Genomic DNA, 17,663 nt, shown 5'->3' with positions numbered 1-17,663 from the left:
TGCATTCTGCGTTCGGCTGGCGTAGGACGCGCTTACCACTTGCTCTCGCTCTCGCTCACCGTAACGCGATATCCCTGGCGAAAGCGTAGAAGCGCGCCAAAAAAAAGCGCGCGCAAAAACAAAAAGCCAAGCTAACGGGACAAAAGTCGCGCGCGACTCGTAAGCTTGTTTACTTTGCCATTATAAATCCGGCGGGCGCTTTGTTTGTGTTTGTGTTGATGTTGGTAATTCCCTGTGTTCCCCTTTCTTATTTTTTTTGTTTTTTTTGTATTCAAGCGCTCCAGTGCGCTTTACGTTATTTTCCCCATTTTTTTTAGGTGTTTTTTTTTTGTGTCGTTGTTCAAACAGTGGCCAAGAAATAACAGGAACAAAAGCTAGTAAAACAAACGGGAATTTGCAAAACGGAAGAGCAAAGGAAAAGTGTTGCATTTCCGTCGCTTCGTCAAGTTGGTTTGCTGCTGTTGCCGTGCCCGTTACCGTTAGTCTCTCCATTACCGTTAGCATCTTGGCCGCGGCGAAACGGTAGCAGGTGTTATCTAGAATAAAATGAGTACAGGCCAAACTACCTAAGTGAAACTTGCATTTGAAAGAAGACTTGAAAATTGTCGAAGTTTTTTTTAAAAGGGATATCAACTATAAATTTATTTCCAAATTATAATACCATAAAATATCTAAATATACATTTTCAATAAGTGATCAGATGTTAAGTTACAGATTTTAAGTTACATTAGCTTGAAAATTACTGCCTGTCGATTGCCATTATTCAGAACATTTATTAATATTCGACATACGGAACTCCAACTGTAGCACAACTTCAACCAAATCACAAAAAACATATCCGACAGAAAAAAAGGGGAGGACATGAGATATTGGGCAAGAACCACAAGCAAAATTGCCAGAGGGTAAAAATCCCCAAAATGGCATCATAAAATCATTTAATTGATGATTTAGTGCAGTTCGTGATATCAATATAAAATTCACCATTATCAGCCATGTTAGCACTGCACACAGCCAGCCAAAAAAAAAAAAAAAATGAAAATGTTTTCCATTCTGTTTTCCTTTTCACAAGCATATTTCAAAACAACCGGACGGGGGAAAGCACCTGCGTTAAACATTTATGTTTTTAGCACTTTCTGCTGTCAATTTGGCACTCCTCCACTTAACAATGCAAAGTGGGGAAGCTCGTAAAATGTCGAAAACTCCAGCGGAGCAGCTGAAAATTAAAAGCACGTCTGGAACTCTCTGTACGGTGACACATTTCTTTAAAATATTTTCCAAAGGCCAGTAAGCTTACTCAAAAATGGCTCATAAATGGCTAAAAGGTTATTTTAACGAAAAGGGCAGCCAGTTTTGTGATTTTTACTAAACAAAGTCCAGCAACAAATAATCTGATCAAAAGTATGATCGCTATAAGCTTTAAAGTTTATAAATCGTTCAGAACGGTTGAGCTCTTCCATTTGATAAACCAATCAAAATGGAAATTGCATTTTTTTTTACTCGTAGAAACGCAATGAAAAAAGTGCTGCGAATATACTCGTATAGAACTTTCAAAGTTTGGCGTTAAAAAAAAAATTAAAAAAAATAGAATTGAGAATAGAATAGAATAGAAGGCATTTAAGTACTTTGGCAAAGTATTTCGTGTGGCGTGTGGCGCGGTGCAGAGAAAAAGCTGGCTAAAACTTTTGGCACAAAGCGTTTGAAATTTCATTTTAATTCGTTTTCAATTTGGTCTAGCCAACCGCAGGGCAGACTTAATGCCTCGAGGATTGCTTAACTCATGCCCGAGTTGACAGCAAATACGCAGATCCCCCGCAAGGCGATTAAATTTGGCACGGTTTAGGTCTAGGTCTTGGATTCTCCGCTTGGATTCTGGGTTTGGGTTTGGGGTTTGGGCTTTGGTTACTCAGCTCCATGGGTATTCAGTGGCCAAAGTTCATTCACAGCAGCTAATTTAGCGGATTGCACAGCCACAAAAAGCTTGACAATATTCCTCAATGAATTGTCAGCGTTTCAGGGAGCATATTTAAGATCAACCACAATACAGGCAATATTGTTTACCACTCATATTTGTTTACCACTTTGGTGAAACTATTTTCTAGCTAGAAGTAATTACTCTCGCTTTTGCGACACATAAATTTTGTATGTCGCATGGATTTCAATTAAAATCCAGCCAATTAAATTGTCTCTGCCTTGCTGTCTGAAATATGCAGCAAACAATTTCATTTCGTAGAACATATTTAACTTGTACTCGCATTAATCGTTAAAGTGTGGAATTTATGTACGCTTCATGCCAGCCACACACATTTCAGTCGGTGTAATTTATATTATTATGCAGGTGCTGATATCCTTTTACTTCTTTAAAGACTCCTTTGAAGCAGAACACATCGTATTTGCACAGATCCGGTGTTTATCGACATACGTTTAATTGGAAATTTCAGGAACCTGACTGCATGATTGGCACCCAAGGCGTTGGAAATTCTTTGTGAAATTTAATCTTAAGCAAATTGCAATCTCTTGAAATTGAATACGTTGTACGGTGAATCCTCGGCACATTGAGTTTCAAAAAACGAATGAATTCGTGGAGGTTTGTGACTCATGAGCCAAAGTGCAAGGTGCACTGCGTACAGTTTTCATTGTTGGTTTCTTGTTAAAATACTCGTTTTCAAAGCCGTTTTCCCACATTTATGATTTGAAATTACCTTAAAAGTTCGGAAGATACTTGAAACGAATTCCCAGAGAGAGAGAGAGAGAGAGAGAAACTTGTAGATTTCGATATGCAACTTCCCTAAACGATAAAGTTACACTTTGGCACTTTTACTTTCCCACCAAGAAGTTGGATGACTTGCGAAAGTAAACCGCAAACTGATTAATGCCATTTATGCCCAACGAATCTGGCTTTATGTACCAAGATTGTCAAGGCTGTCAAGGGGGCGTGGCTGCCAAGCAGAGGGGGCGGAGAAAGCAGCAAAAGCAGCAAAAGCAGCAAAAGCGGGTAAAACGGCAAAAGTGGGTGGCTGAAAGTGAGTTACACGTCGCCGTTGTGATGCTGGCACGTTGAAAACTTTTTCGGAATAAGTTGAAGGATGTGGCAAGTCGTAAAATGAGGCGGTGCTGCAAAGTACGCCGCCACGTGAATTTACAAAATTTTTAATGCACGCAGTGCCGTGAAAATCGCCCAGCGGCCATTAGAACATCACCATTATTACCGCACATAATTTAGCCATCAAAACGCCACCCATTCCAGCTTTCCAGCCCCACCCCATTCCTCAACCCCACAACAAACAATCACCATCCCCATCACCATCGCCATCGCGTCGATGTCGCCAGATAAATTTGTCATGTAAATACGAGTACAATACAATGAACGTGTAAACATTTATTATGTGCTTACAATTTTGTCGTTGTTGTCCATGCTCAAATCTGTCAATTGTCTGATTTAAATTGTACACGGATTTGTTTTATTATACCCCCTGTTTGAAATTCAACGCGGGTATGATGGCCAGCAGTTGAGTAGGCAACTTTACACTTTCCAATTTGATATTAAACAAAATAAAGTTAACTTATACAAAGTTCTGCTTATATATATTAAAATAAATGAATATAACTTTGGTCTGGGTTAAAATTGATTAATGGAAATACCCAAAAAGCTTAGATTTAAAGGGTAGCATATGGTCTAGTGCTTGTTGTGGTTTCGATTTCGTTTGGAGTGTGCCTTTATGTAAACACATCATCACTATCAATGATTTTGCAATATCAACACTTGCAGCAGCAGCACCCATTGCGAATTAATCTCAAAGTGATTGGCTACTAGTTATTAGCGATAAACGATAAGCGATAAACGATATCCGAGAACAATAATCCACTAACGATCTGCAGGCCGTGCAATCTGCTTAAAATGCTAAAAATGCCGCTGCAGCTGCAGCTGAGCAGTCAGGATGGCATTTGGCCAACCAGATCTCGACGTCTCCACCACCAGCAACTGGCTTATCAGCATCAGGACCAAGAGCAGCAGGAGCAGAAGCAGCAGCATAAACAAAAGCAAAATGGAGTGCACCAAGGACGTTCGCCGACATTCATGCCAGTGATGCTGCTCCTCCTGATGGCCACACTCCTCACGCGCCCACTGAGCGCCTTCTCCAACCGTAAGTAGTTCCAAAGCTACACACACATGTGCACATGTATACTATCCAATAATTCATTATCTAAAGTGGTTTTCATATCACAACATGGCTAAAAATGCGTTCTGAGCAGAGCTAACTAGCTAAACTAGCAATGCATTTCCCTTTTCTGCACAAAATCCTTTTTTCATAAGTTTATTACGACTACAGCGAGGTATGAAAGTCTTTGTAGTGTCGCAAATACAGCTTATTTGTAGCGGAAAATAAGGACAAGAACTTCCTTCCGCGATCCTTGGCTTGTCATCAATCGGAACTCTCACGGAGTCATCTCAAGCGGGCAAATGCATAGGCGGTACGGCATTTTGGGCAGGCAAGTTCAGTTGCCTGTTTGCCTGCTTGTTTATAAAGCTGTCCGTTTGTCCCTCCGTCTCTCTGTCCGTCCGTTTGTCCGTCCGTTTGTCTGTCCGTCCGGATGGATGGCTGTCCGTCCGGCTGTCTGTCTGCATGAGTGTCAGTCCGTGTGTACGGGTAATGTGTGGTGTGTGTGTGTGCTGTGGATGTGAAAGCATGCGTGGGGCATTAAGTTATCAAGTGGAGCATTGGCAATGGCAATGGCATCGCCGAAGAAGATGGCGGATTTGCGGCCAGCCCTCTCGACTGTGACATGTTTGTTTGTTTTCCCAGCTACAAGCATTAAAATTCGCACCCACCCACAGAAACGCAGAGTGGGGTAAAATTGAGATGTAGCAGAACGAAGGAGCAAGGACTAAGGACGTTGGTATGCCAGACGGAGTCTGGGCCCGTGTAGGAGGTGGCTTCCTCGTCTCGTAAAGTTCATGGCTTGGTGGCTTGTTCCGAGCACCAAGTACGACTACGACTACGACTATGACTACGACTACGACGACTACTCAGACGACTACGACGACGACGACGCCTTGGCTGGCAGGACAGAAGGCGTGCATTAAAAATCAATAGAAGTTACAAATGTATCCTTCCATTGCGAAAAAAGGGGCAAAACATTTGTGGCGCCATTTGTGCGCTGACAGCCTGACTGACTGACTGGCTGACTGGCTGAATGGCCAACTGGCTGACTGGCTAAATGGCTGACTGGGTGACTGGTTCGCTTCGATGCTCCACTGCCCACGACGTCAGTGGATACTGTAGGTACTGTAGGGGTTAAAGGTGTTCCGGGGGTCGGAATGTGGAGCGTGCAGGTGTGCAAACGTCATCGGGCGACTGATTTTCCAGATCCCCAGCCACAACACTCAATGCAGTGGGATACAATTTATCCGCTTCAAATGGAAGCGATAAAACAGAAATAAGATACTTTTTTATGCCAATCATAAAACCGAAGTACACTTGCTAAATATCATAGATAAAAAAAATGACACATTTTTCGCATAAAATAATCAGTATTTTGGTACATTCACAAAAATGAATCTCGAATCGAAGAGTTTAAGCCAAGCTAAATGCCCAAAACTGCTATTTACATGAGCTCAAGTCTTGAGTTTGTAGTTGATTGTAGTTTGTAGTTCCAAGTCGCATTTGATAACATATTGTTTTGACATCTAATTGATCCCCAATCAATGCTATGCACATATACACCATACACCTTCAATCAAGAACATTTCCATGAGTTTAGGCAAATCCATTTACTCGATACTCTTCAAGAGCTGCTAAGTAAACCCATCGAGTGCCCAAACATCTCAACATCTCAACATCTCAACATCCAAACATCGAAGGCAACAAGTCCAGGCTGATGCTCAAGTTACGCCAGCTATTTGATGACAGTTCATTCGTCCGATGGCAGCAACAAAGAGCATTCATGAATCATAAACGGGACAAACATTCTTAATGGTCCTCCTGCCTGATGCTCCACTCCATGCACTGTGCAAAAATAAGCCTAACATTAAACGAACATTTCGCTGGGCAAATATAAACATTGCGTTAAGCAAACAAACCTAAAAGTTGTTTGTTTTAGATAGTTACTTCATTAAAATAAATGTGCTGCGACTAACTTTTTTCTTGCAGTGTAAGTGACAGTGTGTATGCGAATGAAACTTTATATGTTCCTTGCGTATTGGCCATTGAGCGTCTATAAAACAAAAATTTGAATGCGAAGCGTAAACATCGAAATAAGCAAAATAATTTGCTATTTTTTATGTTCGTCCTTCTGCCCCATTTTTCGCCAGTTTTCTCCATTTCTCTCAATTTTTCCCCATTTGCTGCTCAAATTACGTATCCCACGTATCCTTGCTGCTCGTCCGCAGGACATCCCAAAGCCGACATAAGTGTCTGATTAGTGCTGCATGGCATGGGGCTGCTCCACTTATTTACCTTCGACGGTTGGGCCACATAAATCCATAAGGAACTCACAAAAAAAACCAAAAAAAAAAACAAAAAAAAAAAACAAAAATAAAAGCAAAAAAAGAAATGTAAAAGAAACTCGAGTGAAATCACTTTGCCTGTCGTGTTTTTCTTCTATTTTTTTGTTGTTGTGCGTCTGCCGATTGGCCGGCTTACGAGAGCTTTGGATCAACGGGGCGCCAGGACACGGAGTTGGCCGCAAAAGCCTTGGCCATTTTCTATGCGCCAGGCACACGCACCTACTCACCTACACCACCTACTCACCAACTGTATGGTCCTCCAGCACCAGCGCCTCCTCCAGCTCCATCGCCAGCTTCCTGCTCAATGGCCAGGGCCATGTTGTGCCAAACAATTCAATTTATATAATCCGGCGGACAGTGGGTGCCCAGTGCCCAGTGCCCGGTGCTCCTCCTCCGATTCCTCCATTCCAGGTTAATGTGTCACCAGCAGACATCCACGGAGGATGCGAATGTCACGTTAAACGCATCACGTAACCGGATGCGTGTTACATATTGCCTAGCTTCCTCTACCTCTCTCTCTTTCTCTCTCTTTCTCTCTGTCTGTCCCTTCCGCCTATTATATCTACTATAGCTACTATAACTGCCGTATTGTTTGTATTTTTTGTATGTTTTTTATGTTCCCGATCCTCTGGGCTTTCAAAGTTGCATTTGACTTGTGTAACCCCATTTATGCAAACGCACATTTGATTGCATTTCGCTCGCAACAAAGTTTATATGAAATGGAAGGCAGCTTAAGTTCGACAACTAAAGCTTTAATTGCTGTCACTAGAGATGTTCAATTTGATTGAACTGAAAAAAATGATATACATTCTTAATTGCAAAATCAATTTAGTTCAACTGCATAATCAAGTTATTTTGATTTTATTAGTTAGCTTAAATGTTTTATTTAGATTGTAAAATCTAGAAAATTGAAACAAATACAACACTGTATTTGTAGAGTTAGCAGAAATCATAACGGTTATTAGTTTTTTTTTATTAAATATATATATATTTTCCAGATTTGTTATGCCAAATGAAGTAAATTGGAAAAATTTGTCTGTAAAAGCACATTTTGTTTATTGCATCCCAATCGATAAACATGAGAGCACAATTAAATGCTTTTACCGTTAAATCCATCACTATCACCCACTACCCCCTCCCCCGCACCCTTTACCCTGCAGCTGGTTTTTTATGGCTGTCGTCTTAATTGGGTTTGCAGGTCTCACCTTTTTGTGGCACCTGTCCCGGCCAACTGCTTCTGAATCCAGCTGGTGTTTATTTAATTCGCGTAGATTTTTATTAATTTTAATTGAAAGCTTTACGAGCATTTCGCAGTGCGCTTTGAGGCTTTGGTCCTCTGTGCACCCTTCCTCCCCACCCCACCTCTTCGGCACTTTATTTCCCCCTCTCTTTCGCAAGCGGCGCCTTTGTTTGAGATTAACTTTGTTTTTGTTTTTATTTCTCTGGCTGCATTGTTTTTGTTTTATGTGCTCAGCTGCAGTTCTTGCTCACTCCCCCGCTCTCCCCCGTTCACACTCATTCTCCTCTCTCACTCTTCTCCCTTTCTTTCTTAAAGTTTTTGTCCTTTTCTTACGCGTCCGCTGCTAGACTTTCATCTATGTCTCTCTCTGTTCCTTGGCGCTCTTGCTTTTTATGCTCTGTTTTTGGTGTTGATTAAGTTGTTGTTATTGTTTGGAGACTTTTATTGTGTGCAAAGTGCTCGCGCTTATGTTGTTGTTGTTGTTCCTCTTTCTCTTATTGTTGTTTTTAGACTGCTTGGCACTAAGCTAACTGGACTTGACTGCAAAATTAAGAGACTGGAAGGAGAGCGTCTGAGATTTCTCATTTTCTCATTTTTGAATATTAAATGCCAAATGCTAAGTGCAAAAATGCATATAAATCAAGAAATGTAATAAAAAAATATTTCAGCTGGGCTTTTTAATTGCAAATATTTAACAAAGTTGTATTTAAAACCAATATATACAGCAGATACCAATTTATTTATTAGTTGTTTAACAGCAATGTTGCTCATTATCTCACATTTAGCCGAAATAAATAGTGTTTGCCCATAATTTACACTAAATAAACTAATGAATTCCACGGTAGAAAAAACATAAAACATGATAGCGCAATTCGCAATTTCGTTCATTTTCGCCAGTGAAAATTCGGCGCCAGCTAAAGTTGTCATTAATCAAGAGCAAAAATTGCCCCTAAAAAGTATGCTATGAAAATTTAATTAGCCAGACTGCATGAGAATTATGCATCGATTTTTGGAACTTTTGCCGCCATTCAAGGATTAAGAAGATGTCATTGGTGTGTGTGTGTGTGTGATTATTTATTTAAATTAGAAAATATATGGATATTCATACAAGGATCAATGAACCGCAGCTGTCGTTGATTTATATGCATTTCAATATTTAAATTTCCATTGATTTAAGATCTACAACACACATTTTGCAGATAATGCCATCCGGCTAAATATGAACCCTATTATTTATGCTAAAATATTTCATTTATCATTGCAGCAGATTGCGAGTATTACAAAACAGTTTATCTAATCTGGCCCGAACATAATGTCAAATGATTTGGCCAAAAGTGTAGCGCCCCCCCACCCCCTCCCCCTCTATATTCGAGCAACCTTTGCTGCCACATTTTGAAGGTGGCCTAAAGCGGTGTTAAAAGTTATTACCTTTCTTATCGCTAGCATCGTTTTTCCTTGCCTTTGACCCCACCCACAAATCCCCTTGACAGCTGGAAGTTGCCTTTATATCTGGATGAATATCTGGATTGGGGATCCTTTTTGGCCAACTTCGGTGCGACTGCAATCAGTTGACAATCGGGCAAATCATCCGCTAACTAAGAGCAGCCCAAACGACTAATGAGATAGCCCCTTATGTATGTATATAAGTGTATTTATATATGACCCATGCCCATGTGGACCCAATAAAAGAGGGGACATGTATTGGGATTTGGTGTCAGAGTGAAAACTTGACTGAATAAATAATAAGCTGGAACCAAAGCGGGCCAAAAACTTTGGCCAACATTTATTGGAGTGACTTGGAGTTTTGCTGGGCAAACTTTCGGCTTCTCGTGTTGGCCTTTTGGTGGCAGCCCTAATATGTCCGGGGTTAACGTAAGGAGTACTACTTATATATATACTACAAACTTATATATATATAGAATATGGTACGTGGATGGCACAGGTCAGGGGGTCAGGAGAGGCCAATGATGGCCATTCTGCGACGTTTGCCAATTTCAGTTCGATTTATTTAGTGGAAACCAATAAATAACCAATGATGTATGTCCTGCTCGCACACACACACACACACACTTGCACAACTCTGTCCCCCGAGTGCAGTGTGTGCACAGTGGTGCAAAATGGTGCCATCAAACAAATAAAAACACTGAAAGTTTCGAGTGCATTTAATACAATTTAACTTGAGAAACAAGTTCAAGCTGAGAAACAGCAAACTCGTTTTATTTACTTATGACATGGATAGACATTACTCTCGCTTTGAACCACTGTTAATCAATTGGAAATTAAGCGACATGATTAATAAGCTGTCCGATTTGGGGATAATTGATCCACTGTGCCGCGGGGATTGCCAGCAGCTCTCGGTGACATAAAACGGGTATTCCTCCGATCGCTGGTTGTGTCTGCCCATGTTCCCAAGTTCCCATACTCACATCCTCACATCCTCGCATCTTGTGTTCCTTGGCGAACACAATTTAACACTTTGTCGCCGCTCGGGGGTAGCGACTAGGATAACTGGTGTCCTGCAGCTAGAGGAGCATTTCAATTGCGAAACCAATTCGCATTCACGTTCGCATTCGAATGCGGAATCCAAAAACAAATATGGCGTCATTCAACGCATTTCCGTTTACATTACACGCTCATTTCCGCTTCGTGTGGCTTTATTAAGCGTCGCTAGTTTTTCTGTTGCATTTTCCGTTCTCACTTTTCCGCACTCACTTCCCATTTGCCCGCAGCGGGGATTTTTGCTGCAACACGTGTGTGTGTGTGTGTGTGTTTGGTGTGTTTAGTGTGTGTGCTTGAGTGTGTGTTTGCCACTTGAAGTGCGCTCAAGCAAGCCAAAGCCGTTGAGGGAAATTTTTCTTTGAATTTGCTCCAGTTAGTGAAGGAATCGAAATGTTTTGTTGGCCCCCAGATCCTCCTACTTTTCAACAAAAAATTCTAACTAAGTATGGCTGTGTGCATGCGAAACGTACAGCTGCGCGCAAAATAATATGATTTCATATTAAGCTTACAAAACCAATCATTTAACACTAAATCAATATAAAAGAACTCTGAAAGCTGTACACAATTTGAAAAGCAATTTCAGTAATTAAGAACTTCAGTATCTATCAACTTATTATTTAAGTAAGTGCTACTATTTTAACACCAGCTGTAGATCCTTATGGCAGCGATTTAAATTGGGCAAATCATTTGATGCAACTTAATCCATATGTGTGCGTACCCAAGGATGTCGATGGTATTCTTAAGAGACCACGATTGGCTGACTTCGATGGTGGTTGTGAGAGCTTTAATGCGATTTAAGATGACCAAAGGGATGCTGAATTGAAGTGGCATGTAGCATGTAGCATGTGGTATGTGGCATGTGGTAGGTGGTAGGTAGGTGGTAACACAACCGCGAGACCTTCACGGAATGCAATCCGGCAGATACTTACTACGCTCCAGGGCCAAAATCCCACTTGATCTTATTGCTATACAAACACTACAAAAAAAAGAACGATATGAGATAAAAAGTATATATATTTCAATGTAATTTAAAGGAACTCTTTCAGGATGCACAGCGTCCACAAATTTGATCCGTTTTGCGGCCATTTGAATGGGCTTATCATTGACTTGGAAAATTGTTTTCCTCAGTTTCAAAAGATGGGGAATTTAGATGAAAGCAAATCTACACCCATTTGTGTGCAGCATAATGAAAATGTCTGGGAAAATGTAATTTCAAAGTCAAGTCAACAGTGTGAGTGATAAAGCTTAAAGACATTTTACAGAGAATTCTCGGGGAAAACAAAGCATTAATTAATAACAATAACTTGACAGCACTAGCGTGTAAATAAATAATGGCATTGCACAGCTCACAATGCAGTTTATCAAATATTTATAGAAGCATTATTGATTTTTTGATTTTGTAAACATTTTAAAAGTTCGCCATGCAACTGGAATGATTTTATTTTCATATTTCAGTGTCTTTTTTCATTTACATACTCTCCTTGTGAAAAGGTGCACTTATTTCTTAATGAGCATTATGGATTGCTACGCGAGTATTTCGTTAAGGAAATCAGATTTTATTTTACGACCGAAATGGTCACTTGATTGAATTTCGATTTAAATGGAACTGTGATACCTTTGACCTGAATACCTACTATTTACCAACAGGTAACGCGGATCGGTTAATGCAAAGTGCCATTATTTACTCGCAGTTTTCTGGGCTCTTTCTTCGTTAGTGGCTCATTCAGGGCTTCGGGTTTCATAAGCAACATTTCATTTCTTTTTGCTCAACTGCTGCATAAATATTTAGATTCTATTCAAATTGCTTTCCACTTTCGGAATTTCGCTGTCCTTCGTCCTTCTTACTCGGTCCTTGGTCCTTTGGTCCTTTGGTCCTTTGGTCCTTTAGTCCTTTTCCTTTTGCCCGTTTTGTTTGTTTATTTGCTTTGTTATTTCGCTTCGGCTTCCACTTCTGCTTGAGCTTTATGCGGACGATTGGCAACAAAAGCTGCCAATTTGTATTTCAATTAAATTTGAATGTATTTGTGGGCACTTGGCTGCTGCTTTTCCCCCAGCTTTTCCCCCACTTCCCCTCCCTCTGCTTCTTAGCCGCTTCGCGAAGACGTTTCTTCATCTGCTCCTTGCATTAAAGATGTGCGCTAAATGCCCGGGTATATGCTTTTTGTACACCTACAAAATAATGTTATGAAATATTGGCCAGCACTGCGTATACGTAATATTGTTGCCTTGAGCAAAAGACAACGCTGCGTATGAGTAATTTTCTTGAATATCATTTCTCAGGCACTATAACAATTCTAGTAACTAGTGTATACTGTTTATGGCTAAATATAGTTGCGATTACCAATATTCCTCATTTTCTAAGGCATTTAATATTTTTACTTATATTTTATTTTTTTTTCAAGTCAAATACTACCTAAATTGTATAGAAAACCAATGGGTATCCTGCAATTGAAAGCTTTCGCACTTGTTTACACTTTGTGCTGAGAACTTAAATCCATCAGAGAAGCGTAGGCGTGGCCGAAAAGGGGGCGGCTGGATTTTCCCACTAAAAGGGGTGCGCGGGGTGAGGGGTGGGGGAAGGAGGGCGACGGACTGTGGAATTGCCGCCGCCAGCCAAGTGTCAAAATGGCGCTTCCAAGTAATTTACTTATGTCTAAACAACTTTTATTGTTGTTGCCGTTACGCTGCTTGTTAACGCGTTGTTTCTGGCCCAGTTGCTCCTGCTGCTGTTGTTGTTGCTGTTTTTGTTGTAGTTGTTGTTATTTGTGGGGCGTTGAAAAGCGTTTAATTAACTAACTACCCAGCATATAGCCGCGCTTAGTTTTCGTCAAATATTTGTTAATTCCCAAACCACTTGAAAGCGCTCGTTTTGGCTGCGCCTCAATTAGCGCGCCAAAGTAAATCTATTTTAAATTGATTTTCGTTGCCTGATTAAATTAGCTTCGCCCGTGCAACGTTTGCTCAGCCCCACGCCCCTTTTATCCATCCTGGGCTTGTCCTTGTGGTATATAATTTCATTTTTGAATCCATCCCACAACCCTCACTCCTCACTCAGCGCGCTCTTTTAGCCAATTACATAACGCTGCCGGGCTTCATTCCGTTCTCAAATGTTTCCATGTGGAACATTTCGCAACTCATTAAAGTCGACGAAGAGGCGGAAGAAATGCTATTCAAATCCATTATAATCGTCAATTTGGGGCAATTTCATGCCAAGTCTCTTGCTATTTTTGCGTATTTAGAATATTATTTATTTATTTTTATTTAGTTTTTGAGAACTATATACTTATCTTTGTATGAAAGTATGTATTTTGGCACTTTCTCCAGTAGGTCGAAATCACATTATTGGTATCCTCTGTTGCCACTTAAAATCACTGCACAACTCACTCACATTTAGTATTTTTTTATTTAAAAATTTCGAAAAAGTGGTTTGCTTACGTAGGACTTTTGAGAAGCGCAGAGGAGGGCACCTATATTTTGGTATTATTTAGTATTATTTAGTATTAAGTATCTAGTATTATTTAGTATTAAGTATTTAGTATTATTTAGTATTATTCACTATTATTTAGTATTATTTAGTATTATTTAGTATTATTTAGTATTATTTAGTATTATTTAGTATTAAGTATTTAGTATTTAGTGCTGAGATACCCGGTGTTAAGCGGCTGCACTTAGAGTGCCGGTGGCTAGCTGCAGTTCTCTGGTGCGCGGATTTATTATGGCTTCTGCATATTCCATGCAAAATTCAAATTTCGTTTCTGTCTGTCATCTTTGGGGAGTGGTTGTGGGTTGTGCGCTGGCTCCACCGCTCCCAAATCCAAAGTCCAACCAAAAAGCAACTCCAACTTCAACTGCAAACCCTATAGCCAAATCCAAATCCAAATCCAAATCCATGAAGCGACTGAGGCAACGAAGCAACCACTGCTCCTCTGCCGATTTGGGTCAACTATGGTATGTGGCGCGGTGCACATTAAAAAGGAAAACCATTTGGAAATCGGGAATCATCTGCCGATCCATGCGGCATCCTTCCTCCTTCATCCCGCATCCTTCCTCCTTCCTCCTTCATCCCGCATCCTTCATCCCGCATCCTTCATCCCGCATCCTTCATCCCGCATCCTTCATCCTTCATCCCGCATCCTTCCTCCTTCATCCTTCATCCTGCATGCATCCTCCATTCAACAATCTCCATGCAGCCATTATCGCATCGCCGGGCGTTCGAGTGCGATGCATCAAGTGCCCAAGTGCCCAAAAGGGTCGTCCTGTCCAATATCGAAGAATGGAAAAAATTCCAAATCGAGGGCGCTGCGATTAAGGGGCGTGGCCGAGCGCAGCGAGCAGTGAATATGGGTAGGAGTAAAAAGGAGTAAAGGGGTACTTTCATTGAGTACTTTCCATTTGAAACTCATTAGTGAGAGTTCAGTTGGGTTGAAAATGTGGGAGTTGGCACGCGAAGGATGTGCAGGATGTGCAGGATGTGCAGGATGTGGAGGATGTGGAGGATGTGGAGAATGTGAAGAATGTTATGGAATGTGATGGCAATGGGCGGTATTTTAGCCTGGGGGCGTGTCAATGTCTTCATTGCAGCCAAATTGAATCATACATACATATGTGCCTCTCTGTGTGTGTGTGCCTGTGTGTGTACCTGTGTGTGTGTGTGTGTGTGTGTGTGTGTGTGTGTGTGTGTGAGCCATTATTAAGTCAGCAAAGCGCTCGGCGAGGGGCGCCTATATTGGTCAAGCCCCTGGTAGTTTTTCTACTTTTGGCCTACATTTCATTAACAGCAGCGCATTAATTAGTGACTTGTTTTTATTATTTTTTTTCTTTTTAATTGCTACCAGAGGTCTAATGATGACATTTTTTAAATGAGAAAGAACATTAAAAGCCGAAGTTGTAATGCACTTCTTGCTTTGCCATGCAAACTGCATTGTAAACTTAAGACCCTTTGGTGTGAAGTTGTAAGCCTTTTGTAATTGCATTTTGCATATTATAGGGATTTCTAATTAATATGCTACTTAATATTTATTAACAGAATATAATACAATGTTATGCTGAAATATGATTAAATGCCAAACAATAATTCATCATGCTAGAGCCCACAATTGTAATTTGCACACATCCCAGGCATACATACATATGAAGTATGAACTCATAATGCAAATGCATGTGTATATGCAAAAGTATGTGTATTTATGTTCAAGTAAAGTTATATATGTATATATATATATACATATATTTATATGTATCTGGCTCAGCCCTCGACTGTTGTACATTTAATTCAATTCAGTTACATTCCATACGTTCTCTGTCCGTTTGTCTATTTTAATGTTTTTTCATTTTTTTAATTTAAATTTCATTTCCATTTCTTGCTGCCACATCCCCCGGGGGGCGGTGGCTGTTGCAAGGGACACAAAGGAGTGGGCGGGGGGAGGGGCGCGGGGCAGGGGGACAGATGTGAATGGGCATGCTGCATTAGCACAAAGCCAACAACAACATCGGCAGACAACAGTTGCTGCTAAAATAATTCAACCAGAGTTTGGACTTCATAAAGGGGCAAAAGCGGTGTTGGCGGACGACCACTTTCATAAGCACACACACACACACACACACACATATATTGCACAAACAACACAACAAGCATACATGCATACATATACACGAGCACTGAGAGAAACTCTTCGGGCGATCGTTCATATTCATATTTGCGAATGCATTTTTCATATTTTCAATTTTAGTATTTAAATATTTTTTAATATTTTAAATCATACAAGAAACTCGTTAAATTCAAAATTTAACTAAAAGCTTAAACATGCTTTAAACTATTTAAAATAATAACTATTTATATTTGCAAAATGTGTCAACTCTTACAGTTTCATTTTCATTATTACAACATATAAACTTACTTCAAGTTTGCCCTACTCTGCACTGTGCACAGTTGAAAAGTATCTTGGAGATACTTTCTTGCCTCCTTCTTAGCCATGAATCCCCCCACCCCTTTGGCCCACTGTGGCTTTTGGCGCAGCAACCGCCACAATGTCATTAACCAAATGAATGGCTGACACTGCAGATTCGAATGACTGAGACTGCCAACAAGGGGTAGATACAAAGAGAGGGGGGTGGCGGGGTTGCGGGGTGGCGTAGATGCTGGCCAAGTTAAGACTGTGACGTCCTTTTCTTGTGATTAAGTCTGTTACCCAGCAGTCATCCCATCACAGTCTCTCCACCGCCCCACCGCCCCCCTGCCTCATTCAAATCCCATTCCAACATTTGCCGTTTAGCCGTAGATTACCTAGTGACTTGTTTCCCTGACCTTTCTCTTGGCCTGGCCTAAACAAACCCAAAATAAAACACGCAGTCCGTCATATCAACGAAGCTGATACACTTTTGTAAGAATTTTAGAAATCAAGGGAATGGTTTTCACTGCAGATATACATATATGCATGTTTGTTAAGCTCTAAAGAATTTTATCTATGTATTTATAGAATATTAGAGCTTTTTAGTTCATAGCCCTATTGTTTGGAATTTTCTATGAAGGTGTTTTAAGGTGGATAAGATATATTTGTATTCCAACTCGAAAGCAAAAGCCCGCAAACTGCGTCAAGAATGGAAGAGTATGTGGCAGCAGGAGCAAATTTCGTTTTGGCCAAGAGCCTTGGGCGATGGTCAAATGAGGCTCGCAGGAATGTTAGTGATGACAACAACTTAATGGAAATAGCTGCACATTTATAAGTGACAACTCTGCAGCTGTGTTCGTGCGTGTATCTATGTGTGTGTGTGAAAGTATCTGTATCTGTATCTGTATCTGTATCTGTAGCGACGTGTGAGGCACGTTTGTGTTGGTGTAGCCAGGACCCTAAAGAACGTGTTATTTATGGTCAAGGCGTGGCAGACAAATGGCCGACATATGCATAGCATGCTGAGATAGACACACACACACAAACACACACACACACACACACAGATACTCACACACACATATACACGCAGATGCCAAGTAATAACTAACGGTAAATTAGTTTGCAAACATAGTGCAAAAAAGGCAGCAAAATAGCAAAAGGAAAATTGCCCAAAGATGAAACCTAATTTAGCCAGCACGCACACTCACTCACTCACTCACACTTAGGCACACTGATAAGGCTTTCAGCCCCTTACCACGCCCCTTTTGCCCTTTTTATTTTGTGGTGCCAAGTTAACGGTACAAGTGCCTTATAGCCATGAACGTGAAGGGGACTTCAGATAGAACATAAAACCTGAATCAGATTAACTCTCAAGAACTTGACTTCAGATCTCGAATCCGTGATAACATTTAACTAATATATTAAGATAGGAAGTTTTATCAATGAATATATACTTATCATTGCTGAAGTGAGAGAAATATACTTATCATTGTTGAAGTGAGAGAAACATATGAACAAAATGTCATTT

The 17,663-nt window shown here is 40.6% G+C and overlaps 1 protein-coding gene across 3 annotated transcripts in view; it reads left to right on the top strand.

The window, feature by feature from the left end:
* Positions 1-17,663, top strand: part of LOC6525367 (tyramine beta-hydroxylase) — a 32,273-nt gene continuing 14,610 nt past the window's right edge. Inside the window, exons 1-2 of one of the 3 annotated variants that reach the window (XM_015190783.3) lie at positions 1-220; positions 3,767-4,142. In XM_015190783.3, the coding sequence (XP_015046269.2) occupies positions 3,896-4,142 (247 nt within the window). In that variant the 5' untranslated portion in view covers positions 1-220; positions 3,767-3,895. Of the gene's footprint in view, positions 225-3,766; positions 4,143-17,663 lie in introns of all 3 variants that reach the window. The other 2 variants (XM_015190784.3, XM_015190782.3) reach the window with 2 other exon arrangements.

Source organism: Drosophila yakuba, chromosome X, assembly GCF_016746365.2.
Source record: "Drosophila yakuba strain Tai18E2 chromosome X, Prin_Dyak_Tai18E2_2.1, whole genome shotgun sequence".
Classification (NCBI taxonomy): Eukaryota; Metazoa; Arthropoda; class Insecta; order Diptera; family Drosophilidae; genus Drosophila; species Drosophila yakuba.
Note: the sequence above shows the minus strand (reverse complement) of the source record. Positions and strands in the feature narration are given on the sequence as shown.